At 37.3% G+C, this 23,812-nt stretch overlaps 1 protein-coding gene across 3 annotated transcripts in view; it reads left to right on the plus strand.

Moving 5' to 3' along the window:
- STRN3 (striatin 3) overlaps positions 1-23,285 on the plus strand; it is a 67,269-nt gene extending 43,984 nt beyond the window's left edge. For all 3 annotated transcript variants that reach the window (XM_086463595.1, XM_086463596.1, XM_086463597.1), the window contains 9 exons: positions 4,069-4,202; positions 10,614-10,789; positions 10,922-10,969; positions 13,317-13,438; positions 15,426-15,593; positions 15,859-15,999; positions 17,711-17,818; positions 20,151-20,237; positions 20,346-23,285. In XM_086463595.1, the coding sequence (XP_086319721.1) occupies positions 4,069-4,202; positions 10,614-10,789; positions 10,922-10,969; positions 13,317-13,438; positions 15,426-15,593; positions 15,859-15,999; positions 17,711-17,818; positions 20,151-20,237; positions 20,346-20,515 (1,154 nt within the window). In that variant the 3' untranslated portion in view covers positions 20,516-23,285. The remainder of the gene's footprint in view (positions 1-4,068; positions 4,203-10,613; positions 10,790-10,921; positions 10,970-13,316; positions 13,439-15,425; positions 15,594-15,858; positions 16,000-17,710; positions 17,819-20,150; positions 20,238-20,345) is intronic.
- Positions 23,286-23,812: the final 527 nt, after the last annotated feature.

Raw genomic sequence — 23,812 nt, forward strand, 5'->3', positions numbered from 1 at the left:
GGGCTTTATTCATTAAAAGTAATAGTATAAATATTTCTGCTATCATATCTGCTAATTGTGGTTTCTGCGTAAGTTTTAAACTTGAATATTAGAGTGTAAATTTTGCTGTTTGATCAGAAATTCTGTCCTGAATACTACACAGCTCTTTTGAGTTTTTGTCTGTACCATATGGTGCAAAGCTGCAAGCAAGCAAGCTTAGTGTTGTCTTTGAATTCCTTCTACGTCTGTCGTTTGTTAACAAAGCCAAACTTCATTGCTATAAAATGCAGGTTTTGATCACTTATTTATTCAACTGTGTTTCAGTTTTTTGCAGACAACTTTAGGCTTTCTTGCTGGGATGCGCTAGCCCATGCTGATGAATGTCACCAAGCCATAATGTTCTTGTGACTGTACATAAGGTTTATGCTACACTCTGAAGTGTTACAGATAATTCTGTTTTTGTATAGAGAGCAAAGCGATATTAAGTTCACTTTTTTCTTAAGGGGGGAGGAAGGGAGTTCAGGGAGGAAAGTAAACTATGCTTCTGATTGGCTGGGAATATATATTTCATGCCTCTAAAGGTATGGGTTTGGGTTTGTTTTGTTGGTTTTTTTCACACTCAAGTGCCTGGTTAAATATGATGAGAAAATTATTATGCTGTAATTATACTTCATAGTTTTGGCCGTAAGAAATTGAGGTTTCCATTTCACCACGCTGCATGACTTTCAGAAAGAGAATCAACTGCAGCATGATTCTCCATCCAACGTATTATACAGAAAATTATTATTTTCACAGTTTGTTTCTCTTTTTTAGATTGACAAAAAATAGTAGTAACAGCTAATTGCTTGGGCATTAACTGCTGCTTTTGGTGTACCACATATTAACTTTATGGAAAACAAGATTAAGATGTCCCTATCATATCGTAAATGACAATAGCATATATGAATATACGTATCTGATTAGAGATGAAAGCAGTTTCAGTCCGTACAAAAAATACTGTACAAAAATCTGTACAAGAACTTGAGGGTAAGAAGTACTCGTTAGGATTGGCCAAGCAAATATTTGATCATTGCATTTTTTTCACCTAGTTTCTCCTACAACAGAACTCGTACTATCACTTACATTATTACTTGATATTTATTGATTGCAAGTTCAGTTAAACATATATTTTATGCTATGAGGATGATATTGTATTGTATGTGCTAGAAAAATACCTGGATTTTTTAAGATGAAAAGCATTCAATAAGTAATTTATTTAACTATCATTTGGATGTAGCTATTGATGCATTGTTTTTGATATGCAGAATTGTGGGTCTTTAATTTGAGTAGCTGTAACATGCATGTTTCATCGTGTAACGTTTCTGCCTTTTCTTTTTACAAAAACAGCTTACAGTCATTTTTTAAACTTTGAATATGTCTTATTTTAAAATGTGCAAATAAAATATACAACATACATATTGGCAACTTTAGTATTGAAAAATATGCTTCTGAATTTCTGATAGCAGGGATATTCAGCTCTGCAAGTAAAGCTTGATAAATTTATAATATAGATTCTTAATGTGGTACTGTTTTTCTGTGGTAGTTTTAAATTTTTAATATAAAGCATATGAAAGTTGATCTGTTAAGGAAAGATGACATTAATTGCGCAAAGAATTAGTATGACAAGTTCAGGGGCTTATTTAAACCTTGTGGGCCTGTCCTAAGATCAAATAGGAGTCACAGCATCACAACAGGGATGGAAAGTGTCCTCAGGTTTTAAAATGAGCGTATTGCCTCCTTCCCCCAGTGATCAGCCGCTTTATTCTATAAGGACTTGGGAGGTTTGGCTTGTAAATGGATACTTGTGTTTGGGAGGCTGTGACCTTGTCAAGACAGTAGAGGTGAGCCAGTTTTGGAAATTCCAAATAAAAGTACTGTAGCCTATCTGTGGGAGTCAACAAGAAAAGGGTAGAAAACCCAACCCAAACACCAAAACACAAAGCCAGGCAAACAATGATAACAACCACAACAAAACACTAAAAACCTCTCTGTTTCCTTCTTCGCCTTTATAATTTTTTTCTTCCACTTTTTCTGTCAGAAAAGAATGAGGAAAAAATTGATCTCTGAAGTAATTGAGGGCCTAATTGCTATTTATTTGAGGATTTCACAATTTAGGTTCGCCCAGAGAGTGTTTGTGATGTTATTTTATTTCTTGCTTCATATAAAGTATTGTTTGTATCTCCTTTTATACTCAGCTCAGACACTTTGACTAAGAAATCAGTCCTTAGAAATTCTGATCTCATCTGATAAGCATGGATGACTGCTTCGCCCCCCCCCAAAAAAGCCCAAAACCTATAATAAAGAAGATAGGTGGGAATGTGGGAAATAATTAGATGTTTTCTAGAAATATGGCTTCTTGAAATGTGAGTGGTTTGGAATAGACTGTCAAATTGAGAGTTTTAGTAAAACATTAACAGAAGCTAAAAGCTGCTTTGTATAAGGGCATGGTAAGCTGTTTTGGGCTGTTAATTTACTGTAGCATTTTGATGAGTCAAGACCTTTGTATGAACTGCAAATTCATTCACCTTGAAAGGGAGGTGATTGGGTGTAGTTAGAATATTATTTGCTCTTTTTGTGCAACTGTAGGAACAGCAGTCTTTATTCTTACATAGATGATATTCTGAAATGCTCACATACAGTTGTGTTGCCTGTGTGGTAATAAGGTTAGCATTAGAACTTGTTTTATTCTTGAGAAGTGATTTTTTTGATCTGGCTGGGCTGGGCTTATCTTTGCATAGCCATAGCAATGATGCCATTGCACCAAGTTGACACCTGGTCTTAGTTACTTTTCTTCAGTTGGAGTGGAACATAACTAGGTTACCATTCAGATAGTGGCAGTACAAACAGTAGAGATGCATGCTCAAAAGAGGAATGTGTTGATTATTAATCCTGCTCTTTGGAACTATTTTTGTTAGATAAAAACTAGAATAGGAATGTCTTTCAGATCTGGAAACTTTATTTTCTCTGAGTTTCAAGGTTTTGCTGAGAGGATTAGAAACAAGGGGTGGCATTAAAGTGAGACCATAACTCTCGCCAAATCAGTGAAATCCAAAAGCCAAGCAAGTTTAATTTTTAAAGATTTCAGAGATATTTTGCAGATGTTTGCGCTTAGCCAAGTTTCACATATAGCTCAAGTTCAAGTACTCTGCCTAGCAAGTGTCCCAATTTTTGCACAGAAAGCAATACTGATAAGTAAAAACAGCTTCTAAAGTATACTAAAGTATTACAAAGTTTAAGCCTTTATTCCCATTCCTCACTACTAAATTGGTATTTGTGGGTAGAAAGAGATACACAGAATTGTTGAAGAGTGTAAAGAATATGAGTGAATATTTGAAACTTTATTATTCAGATGTGAATTAAGAATGAATGATTTTATATAACTTCTATTAATTCTAAATTATAATTAACAGAAATGTTAAATTTTAATTTCAGGAAGGCACAGCTAGCTAAGATAAATATCAGTTGAGTGTATTTTTAAATTAGAATCCAAAATCATGCTGAGAAAGAGGGGGAATTAATGAATAACAGATGTTTTCATTTTTTTAATAATCTGAAAAAAATCGAAGTAGAAGAGATGTTTTGCAGGAGGCCTCTGGCCTGAGTGGTAAGGAATACTTCCACATGCAAGTAAAGATTTTTGACTAGTATAAAGCACAGAGACTTATTTGCAAATGGGCAGAAAGAAGGCAGATAGCATGAGGTAGTGAATGAAATATCTGTCTGAGAATTTGGAGACCTGGGACATAGATTTGATGTTGCAATGTAAAGTAATGTCAGTTGAGTCACTTGTCAGTATTATTGAACACCTCTGTAAAGTAAGTTGTAATCAAATGACAAAGCATCATGTAAGAATCATGTATTTATTATGTGTGTGTGTTTGCACATGTGTGTGTGTCTTCATGCTCTCTTTTCTTTTTTCATTGGGACAGTATGTAGAACATAAAAGTTCAGTTTTAAACTCTGCTTTGCTTTCAAGTGATAAATAATGCAGTTTTTCATCAGTTTGAATTATTACATTGAGACTTAAAGAAACTGTTTTATTCTTTGTAGCTGAGCCAATAACATTTCCACCTGGAGGAGGCAAGTCATTTATTATGGGTTCTGATGATGTGTTGTTAAGTGTACTGGGCCTTGGAGACCTTGCAGACTTGACAGTAACAAATGATGCAGACTATAGTTATGATGTAAGTGCAATTTTATTTCAAAATTCTTTATAGAGTTTAATTTAATCAATAATAGTTGGGTCCCCTCTCCCCAACCCTGAACATTACAGATGCAGAGAACACAGGTTTCATTAGCAAAAGCTATTACTTGGGAGGAGGAGGAGGGAGCACCTCGTGAATGGGCTAAGTAATTTGGGTAATCAAAACTAAATGAGATGACTTGTTTGTTTTCTACTTAAATAATTTAATTCAGATTTTGTCACTGGGGGAACGTGTTATAATGTAAAATACAGACTGATGTCTTAACATGAATTTAGTTGAACAAAAATTACAATTATACACTGATAGGGAGTATTGAGAAGACATGGCATGAAACAGAAATATCGATATTAACTTATTCCTTTGCTCTCCCCTTTATGTGTTAATGGCGTAGACTATATATGGTAGTGTATTTCAGATGTAAGCTTTTAGGGTGTGTTTTTATTATAACCCAGAGTCTTCTGACATTCCTTTGACGACGTTCATTAAGCTACTACCAAAAGTGTTATATGAATTTTTCACTGGCTAGTAATGGCTGGTTAGGGAAGTGTTCAGGTAAGTCTTACGCATTGTATTGAAGTGTCTTATGGTTTTGGGTTGTGGTTGGATTTTTGTTTGTTTGTTTGGGGTTGTTTTCTTTTGTTTTTTTAATTATTGTTATGGTAAGATACCTTTCTGTTTGTTTCTGTAACTTTTCAAGTTAGATACGTGGTGTTTGTACCCAAAACCTTTACTATGGATTTTCTTAAAGTCTTAGAATCTGTAAAGTGAAGAAATAAATTGTTTATAGCTTTTTACAGGGTCTGAAAATACTTGTGTGTGACTACACAACTTTTTTTCATCATAGTTGTCCTTCAGTATTTATAACTGGTAGAATTATTAATTGCTATAATGAAGTAAGTGCTAATACTTACATTTCTCTGTTATTGCAGGATGTTAATGTTACATATTTCTGTTTCTTGAATAACAAATGAAAATACTAATTATCTGAAATTCAGATGCTATTAGTTCTCTATCACAGTGTTCCTTTTGGTTAAAAATTCTTGGATAGTTAATAATTTCTGAAGTTGTTTCCATATAACTATGGATCTGCAATGCAATAAGACCATGTCTTACATTGTACGTGTAATACTGTATTTCTAGGACATCTTAATGTCATGCCTCTATGATCTTAGCTGAAGCCACCTCCTTTTCCAGTAAATCTCCAGATAAGCAGATAATGTTAAGCTAAGTTAATGTTTAAGTAAAGCAACAAAAAACCCCCCAAAACACTTAATATTCCCACTTCTTGCATTTTGTTCCCAATAGGTCCAGGCTCTTCAAGTAGCTCGTGTGAGCCATTCTAGTGCATGAATAAATAAAGCGACAGCAGGGTTCCACTAGCTTTCATGTGTCACTCCTCAATGAGTGTTGCGTTTTGAAAAGGAGAGGATATGTGGACAGGATGGGGATTAAAGTTTTAAATCTTAAGATTTTCAATTGCAGATGAAAGTTTTCTGTATGTGAATGATTTAGTGCACAAGTTTACCACAAGACCAGTCATCTGTAATACAGTTCAGTTACCTCAAGTCATGTCTCTTTCTATATCTAGCTCTATATATTTACCTTAGTGCATGTAGTTGTTTGTATGCTGAGAGAGTAATGTTGTTACAAAAACAAATGCTTGATTCCATAGCTGCACAGGATGGTGGTGTTTTTCTGGTGTAGGGCTGGCTGTGAAATGCAAAGTCCTCATTTTATCAGAGCATCTAAATTTTGAAATTTCCAGTCACAACATTATCAAGGAAAAAAATAACATTAAAACATTAAAAGACTTTGACTACAGTTACCAGTTATTGTTTTCTAATTCCTCTGTGTGCTGTAGGTGAGTAGTGATTGAGATAGGGAAATACACATCTCCTTACTATGCTGTAAGGATTCTGTTGACTGCGGCAGCAAGGTGTCTTTTCTCTTTTCCCTCTCTTCTTTCTCCCTCTTCTCCCTCTAGCTCAGGTGTAGTTTCCTTCAGTCTGGTTTGCTGGTGGTTTGGAAGGTAGAACAAATAGGTTGCTTGTCTGTAAACAAAACAAAGGCAAAAGAGTATTTTTATTAGGTTAGATTGAGCAAGTGTTATGAAGCAGACATTTCCAATTCTGATTGCTCCTCTAACCTGTTTAGCAACTTCTTGTGGTATATGGTTTGTATGTGTTTTATTTTGCTCTAAGTTTAAGGAGATTTTGTGGTAAAGGTTTTTTAGGACATGTAAAGTATTTTGTGTCTCCTGACCTAGGCAGAATTTTTGTTTGGGTGTTGGTGGGTGGTTCGGGTGAGGGAACAACAACTCTTGTTTTTGGAAGACTCTACTAGTCGAAACATCTACTCTGTGGCTCTTTGCTGACAGAGGACTAGGATCAAGGCTTCAGCTGATCCCTCTTGGTCCTGTTCAGTAAAGTCCCCCAAAGTTCAGGGGAAAAAGGGAGAAGGAGCTAGTGAAGCTGTATGGTTCCATAGTCTATCTTCTCATGACTTTATCTTTTGGCATTTACAGTAGAACATGGGGCAGTGTGTCCACACCTTCTGTTTTGAGAGGCCTTTGAGAACGTTGATATACGGTGTCACATTTTACTACTTTTCCATTATACTTCTGGCCCATTTTGTATCTCACATTTATCCTTTGTAATCAGCAAATCCCTTTTCCAAGTCCTTGACTGTGTTTTTCTGAGGAGGGTTTGTTTTTTTGTTTTTGTTTTTAAATATACTACTGGTTAGCGCCTTAGAGGTTGCAAGGATCTCTTTTTAAAGATGTGTCAGTTCTTTTACTCTTGCAGTAAGGTTGTCAAGATTGATTTGGAACATAGATGGGGGTGGGGAGAATTAGAGAAGAAAATATGAGCTTATATATAACTAGATTTCTAGGAAGGTGTACATGGAGTCTTCTAAAAGAACCAAGGTTCAAGTCTGGTTTAGGAAAATTAAGGCTTTAAAGCTACACTTGAGATAGGGATTGTACCTTGTTTTCCATAACTTCTGTAAATTCTGTACTTTGCATTTTAGCAGATTCCTCTGAACTGCTGAGAATGAAATTTCCGTTGCAACAGCCATTTTTACAAAAAAGATTTAATGTACTCTCTTCCTTTTTTTGAAAAACAAGGATGACTGTATTCAGTCCTGATTTTCATTAATCACTCTTCATCACAACTGTAATAGAAATCAGTGTGGTGTGGATGCACATTGCACCCAAAGAATCAAAGTCTTCTGTCTAATCTAGGACATAACAACATGCGCTAAAATTGTCCATTGCTATTTTGAATGTTCGGCTTGATTTTTCTTTAAGTCCCAGATCACCCCAAGTGCATGAGGAAACCTGAGTTAGCCAGGTGGATGAATACATCACATAATGAGGATTAAAAATATCAAGGAACTCTGCTAGAAAAATACCTTTTTTTCCTTTTTTTTTTTTTTTTTTTTTTCCCCTCTCCATTTCTTTTATCCACTTTAGATTCAGGGAGGTGAATAAATGTGCAGTTTGGGCTGAAATCTATCAAGTTTAGTGCAGAACTCCAGAATTCCACTCTGTTCCCTGAAACAAAAGATTATTCTTCTTATGAAGCTTGTATATAACATGCAGTCTAGTGCTAAATAACTTAAATATCAGTAAAAATATTGTGGTATTCAGTATACTCTGAAGTAGGAAAATTGGGAAAAACATGCTTTGTTGCATGTATTAAAAAAAAGTAAGCCAGGTTATGTGTCTGGTATAACAAGTTTCTGTTGCTTGATCTGAACTTGGCATAGTTTGCACTTAGGCCAGAAATTTACATGAATGTAAGGGAAAAGCAAATGTCTGCACATCTTTAACTCTGAACTCTTTATTGTTTGAGCCTTTCTATTTATTTTGATTGGATAGAAGTAAATTTAGTTCGAGTGAGTAGTGGTGATTGTCTGGGATATAGATTTGGTCCAAGAATCCTTATTACAGTATATGTTACATTATGATCTGATTTTTATTTTCAGTCCTGACAGATATAAGGTACTAAGATTTTTTTTTAGCTGTGGGAGATTTTAGTCTCTTAGTGTTGCTGAAAGTATCCTGGGATACTGAGAGCTTCTGTCCTACATTTGAGAAACATGCTTTAGGAATTACATAGTGACTAGATAGTATGTAACTCATAGGATAAGGATTAGTTTCCATTCATTTTTAGTTTGCTGATCTTGGTCATCTAACTAAAGTAAGTTTTCTAAACTTCCTTTCTAATTGCTTGAGGGGAAGAGAGAAGTACCTGCACGTATATTGCTCCTTATGATGGAGGCTTAGGACAAATCATAGAGTCATAGCATGATTTGGGTTGGAAGGGACCTTAAAGATCTCCTAGGTCCCACCCCCCTGCCATGGGCAGGGACACCTTCCACTAGACCAGGTTGCTCGAAGCCCCATCCAGCCTGGCCTTGAATACTGCCAGGGAGGGGCAGCCACAGCTTCTCTGGGCAACCTATGCCAGTGTCTCACCACCTTCACAGTGAAGAACTTCTTCCTAATATCTAATCTAAATCCTCCCTCTTGCAGTTTGAAACTGTTACCCCATATCCTATCACTACCCTCCCTGATCAAGAGTCCCTCCCCATCTGTCCTGCAGGCCCTCTAAGTACTGGAAGGCCGCTAGAAGATCCCCCTGGAGCCTTCTCTTCTCCAGGCTGAACAACCCCAACTCTCTCAGCCTGTCCTCATTTGAGAGGTGCTCCAGCCCCCTGATCACCTTCACGGCCCTCCTCTGGACCTGTTCCAACAGGTCCACATCTGTCTTGTGCTGGAGGCCCCAAAGCTGCACACGGTACTCCAGGTGGGGTCTCACAAGAGTAGAGGGGGAGGATCACCTCCCTTGACCTGCTGGCCACGCTTCTCTTGGTGCAGCCCAGGATATGATTGGCTTTCTGGGCTGCGAGTGCCCATTGCTGGGTCATACTCAGTTTTTCATCTGCCTGCACCCCTAAGTCCTTCTCCACAGGGCTGCCCTTGATCTCATCTCCCAGCCTGTATCTGTGCTTGGGATTGCCCCAACCCAGGTGCAGGACCTTGCACTTGGCCTTGTTGAACTTCATGAGGTTTGCCCAGGCCCATCTCTCCAGTCTTTCAAGGTCCCTCTGGGTGGCACCGTGGCATGTCAACTGCACGACACAGCTTGGTGTTGTCAGCAAACTTGCTGAGAGTGCGGTCAATCCAACTGTCGGTATTGACGACAAAGATGTTAAACAGCACTGGTCCCAATACAGACCGCTGAGGAAAGCCACTTGTCACTGGCCTCCACTTGGACATCGAGCCATTGACCATGACTCTTTGAGTGCGGCTGTCCAGCTGATTCCTTACCCATGGAGTGGTCCATCTGTCAAATCCATGTCTCTCCAGTTTAGAGACACGGATGTCGTGTGGGACAGTGTCAAATGCTGTGCACAAGTCCAGGTAGATGATTTTAGTTGCTCTTCCCTTGTCCACCAATACTGTAACCCCATCATAGATGGGATGTAACTTTGTCAAGTGGGATGTAGTCTTTTAAGGTTCTGTGCTCTGCATAATATAAATTGTATTAAAAGCTCTAAATTAGTCTCTTCTAGTTCACTAGAAGAGTTTGAGGTTTTCTGGTAGCTCTCCTGAGTTACCTATAATTAATATTAAGCAGCTGTAATTTTTGTATTTTAGCCTGACAGTCTGTAGGTCCAGGGGATGAATTAGATGTTCACAACATATAAATGTAATGATTGTGTATATTGCTTTGCATAGTAACTTAAGTTACTGTCTCATGAATATATTTAAAACTCATTGAAGACTTTAAAAATATTTATATGTAGTGTTATGTTTAAAGTCATGACAAATGTGTACTGAAATCTGGATTATCTATTTCTGTGTACATACCTTCACGTGAAGTATTCAAGAATTGTATGTTTCCTTCTTTCTCAGTCAAGTTACTCATCTGAGGAAGATCACTCACTAGTTACCTGAAGCTCTCTTTTAATGTGTTTAAGCTTTTGACAGTTGTAAATCTCTTCTTTGGGTGCGGCCAACATGACAAGCAATGAAATTTTTATCTTTCTTCAGGGAAGTAGAATTAAAGTATCGTTACACAAAAGGATTAAAACTAGTTTTTGAAACTCAAGGCTTCTTGTCTGTGTATTCAGCATTGCATTCCATTCCACTCTGGGAAAAAAATGAACTATTATAGTAGAAAAATTTGCAAACTACCTTGCATGCTGGAGAGGGATTTATAGATGCATATAGACAGATTAATAGAGACATGCAAACTTAAGATTGAATATGTATTAGCTGAATCAAAAATAATATGTTTTCCTAAAATACAGGGGGATATATATGTTATACATATTTTTAAACTGAAGATAAAATCACTCTTTTTCATTTTTTTTAAGCTGCCAGCCAATAAAGATGCCTTCCGAAAGACGTGGAACCCTAAGTATACGCTACGCAGTCATTTTGATGGAGTGCGGGCATTAGCTTTTCATCCTGTAGAGCCTGTGCTGGTTACAGCCTCTGAGGACCACACTCTAAAACTTTGGAATTTGCAGAAAACGGTTCCTGCCAAAAAGCAAGTATATGGGTTTTTATAAAGCATTAGATGTGTTTGAAATGCCTTTGAAATTGATTAAACTCTTACATGTTTTCAGAGTTGTTCAGCAGAGATTTCATGTAGTGTAATAACTCTTCCTTTCTCTTTCAGGAGTGCCTCTTTAGATGTAGAACCCATCTACACATTTAGGGCCCATATGTAAGTGTTTGACATAATGCTTGATAAATGTGTTGTCATTATCTCATGGATTCATAAGACACTTCAGTCTAAAAGCCACAAATGTATTCTATTTCTACATCGTATAGACAAGGTCTGTATTACTTTGTAAAAACAGGTAAATGCTGAGTCACTGTCATGAATTGCATGGTCCATCATAACACAAGAACAACAGCAACTGGCAAATGTGGTTAGTTGCAGTGGAAAGGAGAGTGAAATCACCTGAGCGGTGCCTATGTTTTGGACTGTGGATTGTATATGTAATATGTGAAGAAGATAAGGTAGAATTTATTAGTCTTACCTAGTATACTCAGGTACAGGTCTGAGAAACTGAAAGTACAGATTTGATCATCAGGACCAAAAAAACCCCTGAACCACTGAATGTGGATGCAATGAGTGAAAATTCAGGAGATTAAGCAAGTGACTAGGAGGGTTCTGAATTTTTTTAGGGGCTTGAACAAGAGTAAGAGGTAAAATTTCATTGCCAGGGTAGGCCAAAGTAGTAGATAGGACATAAGCGTTCATACATATGCCTGTCAGGGCTGGGGGAGCTTGGAAATCAGTGAGATAATTGTTGTAATGAAAAAGTCAATTAATACCTGAGGAAGATTCTGATAGCTACAGTCAGTTCTCTTGTGATGCCAACCCAGGCTTCCTCCTTTCCCATCTCAAGTTTGCCTGCATTGAGTGCAGATTGTGCTTCATTACACACCATAACAAATATTCTCATTTCTGATTGTGGTCTAGCCCAAGCCATTGGGTAAGCAGATTCCACAAATTAGTCTGAAACAAGGAAGGATCTTTGTTGTGGCAGATGGTGACAGCAAGCTAACCTGAATTAAACAACCTTAGTAAAACTTGCAAGTTGAGCTGGGACTTGTGAAACTCCCAGTGATTTTTTCAACTTGCATTAACTGCTTTATTACTGCCTGAGTTCCAGTTGCTAATTTTGAATTCTGCTTCCTTCCAATAAGAAGGCAAGACAAAATGTGCAGTCCATAGCCAGTCACAGTAGCTTGAGTGTAGTTTCCTTATGTAACTAAAGATCCAGTCTCCAACCCAGTTAGCAGACAAGCTTCACAGGAGCTCTTTGATAAGCATGGATGTGGATAACACTTCCTGTGCTGGCCTCGACCCAAAAAAAAAAGAAATTAGTAGTTTGTATTAGGAGATGTACACATACTGTCATCGCCCTCCTCCTTCCCTTAAGCCAGTTCTTTGATAGAACATAATGTCTTATTTTGCACTTCTTAGCTAAAGCGTAAAACTTCCTTCCCTAGGACTGGGTGACTAATTTGTCCTCATGTTTAAATACAAGTGGTGTTCTGAGTGGTAGAGGGTCATTGACCAGTTGAATTCTCCTTTAGATCTCTGTCTAAACTTGGGCTATTATTTGAGCTTTTGTTACTGAATACCAAAAGGTAAGGTTTGAGGAAGTTTTGATACAGAACTGATCCCCACCCTGTGACTTCCCATGAGATTGGTAACAAAGTAATTTTACTATTTTTCCCATCAGGCAGGCTTTGAGGCTTTGAGCAACGTTCTCTTTCAGCCTAGCTTCGTTCTTCACTTTGCCAAATATGTAGGTGGATTCAACCAATAGGCTTCCTTTTCACATTCTTCAAATATTTAATTCTAGTTTGCTCATCTGCACTTAAACAACTGGTAAACTCCTTATATCCTGAGCATGGCCCATCAAATGAGCCAGGCATCTAATTTGGGGGATATGGTTTTACAGTACAGTTAAATCTGACTTAGTAGTGTGTCCAAAGGAGTAGACCTCCTTCTTCCTTTGGGCTACAAGCTTGTGCTTGTTTGATATCACAGCAAATAGGTTGAAGTTAAACCAGTAACAGTCTAACCTTGGCCAAAAAGTACTCTTTCTAGGATCATTTTTCTGAACCAGTTTGCTGGGGCATAGGTTACTGTCAGTTCCTAAAAGAGGATGAGAAAATAGTTGGGGGGACTACAACCACCTCTTTCAGTACAGCTAGCTATTGCATTGGCATAGATGCACTGTAAAAACTCTGTTTGTAGGTGTAGTTACTGTTGCTTCTGAGAAATAAGGTGGTGTTCTTTGAATTGCTTGAATTTGGATAGTTTTAGTTAATTTGTTGTGAATATTTTAACAGAGGTTGCTATTGCTTGTTGAGACTTAAAAAAAAAAAAAAAAAAAAAAAAAAGTATTCAAACTCCAAAGAAACAATTCTGTTAAAACCTTTTTTAACTACTTAATCCAATCAAATTTTGTTTGAAAGTAGATAGCCAAATTTTCACTCCTATCCTGTAGGCAGTATCAATAAACTTCTTTTTCTATGTCTCCCAATAGTGGACCTGTATTGTCGTTGGCAATTAGTTCCAATGGAGAACAGTGTTTCAGTGGTGGTATTGATGCAACCATCCAGTGGTGGAACATGCCTAGCCCTAATGTGGATCCATATGACACCTATGGTAAGTACTTTTAAAAAGATAATCAACTTATGACCATTGTCTTCAACATTAATTTTCTGCTTGATGCTAATCTGTTTTATAGAGCTTTTGTGAAATGTAACTGCCATTTGTCAGCTAAACTGTGTTTTCAATTTTTTGTGTGTGGTAAACATTAATTAGTTATTCCTGCTTGCACTGGTGACATACTTTGTATAAAAGTGTAATAGGAAGACTGGCAATTTCTGAGGTTTAAACAGTGAAGAAAAAATGAATCATAACTTTTTTTTTAAAGAAAAATGCTTACTACTTTGAACCAAAATTCCAAATTTTTGAATGGTTATTTACTACTTCTGATAGGAATTTCTCAGAAGACTAAGATAAGCGTACTCAAATTCTGTGTCCTGTGCTTCTGATTTGCATCTTAGTTCCCATAACCAATGTCTCTAAAACTAAAGAGCTGATAACTGCTTGGAAAACTGTGCATCACTCTCCTGTCATTGATGATCAGCATTTTGTTTAATGTGATTCTAAGGGTGCAGTCCCATGGTTCACTGAAGTTTGAATGGGACAGAGTCAAGAATTCTTCCTTTCTCCCTTGCGTCAGTGCAATGAGTGAGCTAATACAACACTCGGGCTGCATACTCTGTGGCAGTGAAATGGGGAGAGATGGGAAGCAGTGCTGTCTTGCACTGATTTAGGAAGACTGCTACACCCTGTGCCTTAAAAGCACTATATAGCTCAAATTCTGCTTTGCTAAAAATTTATTCAATTTAGTCTAATCACTAAAAATGGTCTGATTTGTTCATGCAGGTAGGATTGTTGGTATAATCTTCATGAGCCTCAGACAGTACTGTCTCCACTCAAGTGACAAAGTTATTTTTAAAAGAGTGCTCTAATAGGATGTTTTTACTCCCTAAAGCTTGTTAGCAGGGTTTGGGGTTGCAAGACCAACTCGTTTTTAATTTTCTGCAAGACTAAATTTTAGTGATTTATTTGGCTTTATTTCTTTCCATCTATCTTTGTCTCTCATGTCTCTACTCAAAGTCTGATGGAGAATAGATTAAAAATCCCTCTGTAAAAGACAACTAGAACGTATCAAGGAGCAGAAGCTGTTTCTCTGTTTCATGACAGAAATAATCAGAGAACCATAGAATGGTTTGGGTTGGAAGGGACCATAAAGATCGAGTCCCACCCACTGTGCCATGAGCAGAGACACCTTCCACTAGACCAGATTGCTCAAAGCCCCATCCAGCCTGGCCTTGAACACTGCCAGGGAGGGGGCAGCCACAGCTTCTCTGGGCAACCTGTGCCAGTGTCTCACCACCCTCACAGTACAACATTTCTTCCTAAGATCTAATCTAAATCTACTCTCTTTGAGTTTGAAATCATTACCCCATATCCTACCACTACCCTCCCTGATCAAGAGTCCCTCCCCATCTGTCCTGCAGGCCCCCTTTAAGTGCTGAAAGGCCACTACACTTGAGAGTTTTAGAGCATGCCCCTGTGACAGCAGAATATGCTGAGTAAAAACAGCATTAAGTGTCGGTGTTTAAGTGGAAAGCTGACCTTGTTAGCTCTTTTTGCACCTTGTACAGAGGAAGGGTTGTGACCAAGCATCTTTAAGATGGTGAGTTTGGAGGGAACAAACAAATGCCTCGGAGAGGAGGCGATAACAAGCGTGTATCAGTCTGGAAAAAGGGACATAGTTCAGGGCGGGGTGGGTGGTGGTGGTGGTGTTTGGTTTGATGGGGGTTTTGTTTGGTTTTCTGTCTTTTTTTTTTTTTCTTCCCTTGTTTGTTTGTTTTTTTGGGTAGTTTTTTTTTTGAGAAAGGTGGCAATTGTGCGAAATGATCTCTGGTGTAATATCCTAGCTGTTCTTTAAACAGGAAGGGCTAGGGGGGATATACAGCAGTTTTATGTGGAGTTTCATTTATATTGAGGTATAAGAAATACTTATTGAATACTTCTTCACTAAAAAGATTTAATTTCTGAACTTCTCTCTTTTCAGAGCCAAACGTTCTAGCTGGCACATTAATTGCTCACACCGATGCAGTCTGGGGTCTTGCTTACAGCGGTGTAAAGAATCACTTACTATCTTGTTCAGCAGATGGCACTATTAGATTATGGAACCCGCCAGAAAAAATGCCCTGTATTTGCACTTACAATGGAGAGAGAGGTAAGTTTTTGCAACAGTTTTGAAAATGTGTTATGAGGCAGCTGATGATGCATCCAGGTTCATTATCTCTGTTTATCAAAATTAGGTAACAGGACTAAAGGGAAAAGATCTTTTAATAAAGTAATCCTGGTGCTGTAGCATTTCTTTAAAGAAGAGAGTGAATGTCTTCTTTAAAGTATACATATAAAACAGACTAAATGTCTAAATTGTCAAGAATTTGAAAAATGTTTAATTCTTTCTGAAAGATACTTTTCTGTCTTTCTAGAGCATGGAATACCTACATCAGTTGACTTTATAGGTTGTGACCCTGCTCATATGGTGGCATCTTTTAACACTGGCAGCACAGTCATCTATGACTTAGAAACATCCCAGTCAGTGGTAATGCTTTCATCACAAATAGAATCTGGTATGTAAAGCTTGTATTAAATATCCATCTTGGATCCAAAGTTTTATTATATGGTGAAGTAAATGAAAAAGTTTTGCTCCTCTCCCACATCATGCAATTTGAAAGTTGATTAGATGCTTAAAGATGCTTGGAACAGACACAGTGAAAAGCATTGTGGATTAGCAGGATTTGAAGGTTGTTAAGAGATAGTGAAAGCAACAGGTTTTTGTTCTCTAAGATAAGGTTTCTCAAGTTTCAGTTGTCTGAATTGCTTATTAAAACATGGTCAGCTGGACAGAGGAGAGAAAATATGATGAAAGGCTCATGGATTGAGATAAGGACAGAGAGAGATCACTCGCCAGTTACCATCATGGGCAAAACAGACTTGACCTGGGGAAATTAATTAATTTAATTTATTACCAATCAAATCAGGGAAGGGTTATGAGAAATAAAACCAAATCTTAAAAACACCTTCCTCAGTGTCCGTGTCATCGTCCCATCCGTGTGTCGTCATGTGTGTGTCCCCCCGCCTTCTTTCTGGGCTTAACTTTACTCCTGATTTCTCTACCTCCTCCCCCGACAGTGGCACCAGGGGGACAGGGAATGGGGGTTGTAGTCAATTCATCACACGTTGTCTCCGCTGCTCCTTCCTCCTCAGGGGGAGGACTCCTCATACTTCCCATGCTTCAATGGGAGGTCCGTCCCACAGGAGATAGTCCCACAAACTTCTCCAACGTGAGTCCTTCCCACGGGCTACGGTTTTTCATGAACTGCTCCAGTGTGGGTCCATTCCATGGGGTGCAGTCTTTCAGGAACAGACTGCTCCAGCGTGGGTCCCCTGCAGGGTCACAAGTCCTGCCAGAAAACCTGCTTTCTCTCTCCATGGGTCCACAGGTCCTGCTAGGAGCCTGCTCCAGCATGGGCTTCCCATGGGGTCACAGCCTCCTTTGGGCATCCACCTGCTCTGTTGTGGGGTCCTCCACGGGCTGCAGGTGGATATCTGCTCCACCATTAACCTCCATGGGCTGCAGGGGGACAGCCTGCCTCACCGTGGTCTTCACCATAGACTTCAGGGGAATCTCTGCTCTGGTGCCTGGAGCACCTCCCCCCCCTCCTTCTTCACTGACCTTGGTGTCTGCGGAGTTGTTTCTCTCACGTATTCTCACTCCAGCTGCAATTGCTCTTGTGCAGTAATTTGTTTCCCTTTCTTCAATACACTGTGGCAGAAGGCACTACCACCATTGCTGATGGGCTTATTCTTAGCCAGCAGTGGGTCCGTCTTGCAGCTGGCTGGCGTTGGTTCTGTAACACATAGGGGAAGCTCTAGCAGCTTCTCAAAGAAACCACCCCTGTAGCACCCCCACTACCAAAACCTTGCCATGCAAGCCCAATACAAGATGGCAGTTTGTTTCTACTTGGCTAGTGCTGCCCTGCAGTACTTGCTTGGTTTGTTTGCTATCTCTCTCAAGAATCTTTCATGTGTATAAACCACTTGTACAGCTTTGACCTTACAGTACATTGGCTAGAGTCTACCTGGCTTAGCCCAATCCTGTAAAGCAAGAAGTTATTATTTATTTCTTGGGGAATTCACTGATGCTTTTCCTAAAATGTTATTTATGTAATATTAGTTAATACAGTAAGCTAAAGTGTAATGCTAAAATATTTTCATTTTAACCTTAACCCTTTCTTTAAAGGCAGATGAATATTTTTTAAATTTATTTTTTATTTTTAGGTGTACAATCAAATAATCATATTAACAAGGTAGTAAGTCATCCCACACTTCCTGTAACAATTACAGCACATGAAGATAGACACATCAAATTTTTTGACAACAAAACGGGTAAGGATAAAGAGAACCTAATTTGTATGTATGAATATGTTTAAAGTGAATCTGGATGGACATAGGGAGAATCCATTTATAGAAATCTTACTAGTGATGCAGTTTTAAACACAATGAGAACTTTTGGTGTTTGTATGATTAAGCCTCTTCAGTGCCTCTTCTATGAAATAATGATATCCGTTGCAATTGTGACTTCAGCAGTCAGAAAATACTCTCTCAAAACAGGCAGACACGGTTGTGAGGGACAAGAAGGTCCTCTTAAGTTAGCACTTTGCTAGTTTTTAGAGTATGTCTACCATTTTTTTTTCCTGTCTTCATCATTTCCATGCTTTTAACTCTAAGCATGTATCAGTTATGCTTTTTCAACTCTCAGTAGTAAAGAACATTGCTTAGTATCTATTAGGGCAAGAAGTAACCCTAAATCCTGTGTTACAATTAAGTTGCTGATTAAGTTTATAAGACAGAAAAGGATCTGGAAAACAGAGGGGAAAGAAGGGTGTAGGGAAAAATGCTACAGTCTGTCAAAAGGTTGGAGTAATTGTAAGAACGAATGTAAACTTCCCAGTTGTCAGATTGTTGGTCACTTCCTGCATGTTTTCCTACCAAAATTGGAAGAAAAAAAACTATCAGCATAAGCTGACTTTAAGTAAGCACATGTGCAAAATGCCTGTTTTTAAGTGGATTTGGTTTAGTTTGAGTGGGGGATGGTGCTCTTGGGTTTTTTTGTTTTTAAAGGTAAAAAGCTAGACATTTTTTCCCCTTCTCACCTGCCACAAATGTATGTATTTGAATTGTAGTCATTAAATGTGTTGCAATGATTGTCCTGAAATAAAGACTTATTACTTTAATGAAACAAAGATATAGGATAAGGAGAAAAATCTTGCATGAACAAATCATTGGGTCAAAGACAGGAGACAGAAGGTAGAAGTAAAGACGCAGGTTTGATTCATCCTGTCATTTTGTGAAATAAAAAATTACTGGGTCCCGGAGGGATCGGGAATAGTTCAACATAATGTGAATTATCTGGACAGGAGACAGTGTGCTGACAGCTTACTGACATTCATTAATTCAGGATATTAAAGATGAAGGCTGATGAGGAAGAACTGAGGATTTTAATAGACTTAAGAGCAGGCAAAGTAATTCCATGTGGATAAAGGTGAAATGATGCATGTAAGGAAAACCAAACTTTTATAATATAAAATTATAATCACTGGGCTGGGCTTACTCAAGGTAAAACCTTGGAGCTCTAAGAAGAGGTTGAATGAAAATGTCGGTTGCTTAGCAGTCAGAACAGGAGAGTGAGTGTTAGGAGGAAGGAAAGGAATAAATAATAAAAAGAATCATTGTTAATACCTTTGTATGAATTCTTGGTGTATCCACATGCATATATTGTTACTTCAGTCTCCCTTATCTCAAAAGGGATATAGCCAGATTAAAATGTTCCAGACAATGGTTAAAAAGATGATCAGAGATCTTCAGTAGTTTTTAGCTTCTTCAGGAAGAATCTTAGAAACTAAATAGGTTGACATTCCTCAGGAGGACAGACAATTGGGCAAAGATGACATACTTTCTTCACGTTGATCATGGTCTTAGAGGGATTTATTTGCTTTCTTTTCCAATACATAAACTAAGGTTCAGTTGATAACCCCCAACAGGTGACAGGTTGAAAATATAAAGAGGTGGTGGTTCTTGTGTGCAGTGAAACGTTTTGGAACTCCAAAAAGCATCATGAGATGCTAAAAGATGTTACTAAGAGTACAGGAATGGAGGTCACTGAAAAGAAATGCATTAAGTGTAGTTGAATGCAGAGATAATGCCTCTGGTTTGTGACATAACTGAACAGAAGCTGAATAGAGAGTATTCTAGGCAAGTGTCACTTACAGTTGCCTTGTTTTTATGTTCTTTCCTGGTTTATCACCCATAGCCTCTCTCCTAGCAATGACACAGATAGATGGACCTTTGGTATGATTCAGCAAATCTCCTTTTACAAAGCTACGTCAGTGTTGTCTTGCTGGGACAGTTATTGGGACGTTTAAGTTCTCACCCAGTCATTTTAGGGTTGGTCTTCCTTGTCATTGCTACCAGCAAGGATGCCAGGTGGATAAAAAGAATGCCTATAATGGGAATGCCGTTTTGAGAGTTGTTTATCACCTACTCATATGCTTATACAAGAGTCTACAGTTGAAACTTAATATTATTTCTAGCAGAATTGTATCATTCAGACTTTACTGGAATCTAAATAAGCATGCTCTTCTATATTGTGTTTAATGGGAATGCTATTTTTAGAAGAAACAATGCTTCACAGGAAATTAACTGTTTGTTTTGCTTTTAGGTAAAATGATCCATTCTATGGTGGCTCACTTGGATGCTGTCACAAGTCTAGCTGTAGATCCTAATGGAATCTATTTAATGTCTGGAAGTAAGGTTTTTTTCATATTCTGTATGCTCTATAAATTTTGCAGTTATGGTGCACTGAAGTGTCTGACAAATCTAACTTTGTCTTTTGTCTTTTTTTTTTCATAAACAGGCCATGATTGTTCCATTAGGTTATGGAATTTGGACAGCAAGACATGTGTGCAAGAAATAACAGCTCATAGGAAAAAGCTGGATGAATCAATTTATGATGTAGCATTTCATCCGTCAAAAGCATATATTGCCAGTGCAGGAGCTGATGCCCTTGCCAAAGTGTTTGTGTGACATAATAGAACAAACCTGCGTCATAACAGCAGGTCTGTTTGGACAAAAAAGAGGGAATGCGTCACTGCCATCAATGATAAGGTTACCAATAAGACACTACATCTGAACTGCCTGGGTGAAGGCTCTTATGTGGGGCAGGTGTAAGTTGGTGAAAAGTCACCACATCTTGAACAATGTCAGGCTCATTCATTTAACTGTAATTACTGTATTTGGGGGGGTGGGAAGAACTACAAAAAAAGAAAACCAGTATTTGTAGCCTTGACTGGATATGAACTGAGCGTATGTCTGTTCTTTAGGTGTCTTTAAGCAAACGTGGAGTCTGATCTTACAAAAGACTTTTATTTTGGACTCTGTGTGCTGCCTTAGGGTTAGGAATGTGGTGCTCTTGTGGGGGGAAGTGAGCTCCAAGAGTAGCTTTCTTTTCATCTCTTAGTAATCTTCTGTTTATCAGTTGAATGCCACAGATTCCCCTTTTAAACTTTTATTTTGCTTTAAAGAAAAGGAAATTTAACTTAAAATATTTTAGCATTAGTTGCACAAAATGTTTGGATAAAATTCTAGTTTTTATAAGTCTTTTTATATATTTAGCCTGTCACAACAGTGCTCAAGATTGTATTGATAATGTTTTTCTGCATTATAGAACCCTAAAACACAGAGATCTCACTGACCCGCTGCCGTGTAACCACACTCTTCCCTTCTTTTGCCTAATACAGCTCAGCTAAGTCCTTGCATAAGGATGCTAATTCATCATCATCGCATAACTGTCTTCATAAATAAAGGACTGTAAAATGTGTTCAAGTGAAACACAGAGGGGTTAACACCCCCGAATGAACTCTTTAAAAAAAAAAAAAAAAATTTAATCTTGGCATCCTATCACTATGTGATATTTTGTACATCTTACTGTATTTACGAGTTTATTTATCAAGGATTACCCATCTTGCTAATGGCCTATTGTTATTTATTTCACTTTTTGTTGGTCTTTATATCCTTTTATGTAGTGTGTTAAAGGGCCCTGTATATCTATTATGGCACTCTTTGAACAGTCTAAAATAGAGGAGAAAATGGGACATTTGATAATTCTAAAGTTGCAAACCAAGAAATTATTTTTCCTCTGCTTAAGTACCTGGAGTGGAGTTGGTTCCAAAAAACAATCTTGTTTCAGAACTTTTGGAGTGAAAATTATTTTTATTTGCATTTCAAATAGAATACAAAAGTAGTTGATTCAAGATTCATAAATCTGCTGTGTTTTGACTAGTTACTCCCTGCTTTTATTTTATTTTCAGATGTGCTTCAGTTTATGGTGTAACTAAAGATTTTGTTTGTGTAATGCATGATTAATACAATAAAGTATTTTTTCTAGTCTTCCACAAAACTTTTCTGATCAGTTTGCGAGTTTTGATGAGTTTTGTAAGGTTTCTGTTTTACAAACTATGAATCAGCAAATTTTTAAGATTGTACCACATAGCAAAAGTACAGCTGTTGAAAAATAATGTATATAAAATGCATATAATAAATATTAAATGGTGTACCTGTATGTTACTGTTGGCTACATTATTTTGTGTTGCACAGTTTGAAAGTGTCATTCTACAAATTACTAAATTAGGTCTAAATTTTAGCAAAGTGACCATTTGTTTATTATGCTTATAAGCTGCTTTGCTTTTGGAAAATTGTAATAGTTGTCTGGATGTCAACCAACTGTTCAGTTTCAAGCAGCAGTACCCACCTATAAGAACATGTTTCCACAATATTTCTAGAGGTTTTTGCAAGAACAAATTGAAAATTGCTAGTGTATTCTTACAGCCTTTATAAGATGATAATCACACTGTTTTACACTATCTCTCTATAGGAAGTGATTCTCAAGTGATTTAGGAGCCAGAAAGAGACTTTTTTTATTTCAAACTGCCACCGAATCATTGCGTTGAATTAAAAAAAAAAAAAAAATTCTAAAGGCTTAAAATTTGCCCATATGTCAAATGTTATCTATTAACTCTTGTCCATGTTTTTCTAAGTCCTCCAAGAAAGATGATGCGCGAAAGGGCAGTCTTTGCAAAAGGCTTAAGCTGCAGATCAACATTTAGCTGCTCTGTGATGAGTCACTTTCCTGAAAGTGTATCTGCTGAAACAGAATACCACAGTATGAATCTTAAATTTTTATCTAAAGGTAGAACGTTTGGGTATAAATTACGTTAAGCTAAAACATGTTCCTATAAGTGGTTATAACTGTATTGTTCCATGTAAGCTTCCAGTTTTGCAGTGAGAATGTATCTCATGCCATCTCATGTCAAGGAAATTAGATTTAAAAGAAAAAAAAAAGAAAAAAAAAGTTGCTCATGGTAGGCAGAATACTGCAGTTATATTCTGAAATTAATTTTGTTTTAGTAATAATGTTACGTTGTTTGAAATGTTACAGTAAATTATAATTGTATAGAAATTGGAGAATTTTGTCCTTTATCATGAAGATTGAGGTGAGGCCTTTCAGTAACTGCTTATAGGACACTAAGACTTTACTTTTGAAAGTAATATTCAGTTGATTTGCACTTTTTGTTCCTTCCAGTCTAAAGCATTCAACTAATCAACAGACAAGAGAGTATTTGACTTTATTGGAAGTAATTTCATAATCGCCTTTTCTGAAGCCAAACATTGTTTCTGGCAGCTTTTCCAGACTGCTGCATTTTAATGCTTAAATGAAATGTGATTGTTTAATAAACATTGCCATGCACAACATTTACTTTTTTTTAATTGTATTAAAATTGAAATGGTAAAACCGAAAGTATTTGCTTATTCTCCTTAATTGAAATCTTAATGGTTATCTTAATTCACTAACGCATAATGGATCAAATTATATAGTGAGGCTTCATTTATTGAATATTGATAATCTCTAATACAGTCTTTATTTATTGTGGGGTATAACATGCTAAAATCTTTATTCTTTGTTTTTTTAGAACAGAAGAGCTGTAGTACTGGTGATGGGGAAAAATGATAGTGCTGAAATAAATGTTTTCATTTATCAAAAACACCTCAACTTATGAAAGGACTGATTTACTTCTCTTTTGTAAGTAAGACCCAAAGGATTTGTGCTCAGAACCTGAATGGAAAGATATCTATCTAAATGTGTTTTAATACATTTAGCATTTAGGGTATGACTGATGTTAACAGACTTGCTCCCCATCTTGCTTTTTATTATAGGAACTGTTATAAGCAGATAAGTGGTGATATACTCCAGCATCTTGTTTACGTAAATATCAAATACATCTGAAAAAGGGTGTAACAAGCCCTGATCAAGAACCTTCCCTAATT

Source organism: Leptosomus discolor, chromosome 3 (assembly GCF_034619465.1).
Source record: "Leptosomus discolor isolate bLepDis1 chromosome 3, bLepDis1.hap2, whole genome shotgun sequence".
In the NCBI taxonomy this organism is placed as follows: Eukaryota; Metazoa; Chordata; class Aves; order Leptosomiformes; family Leptosomidae; genus Leptosomus; species Leptosomus discolor.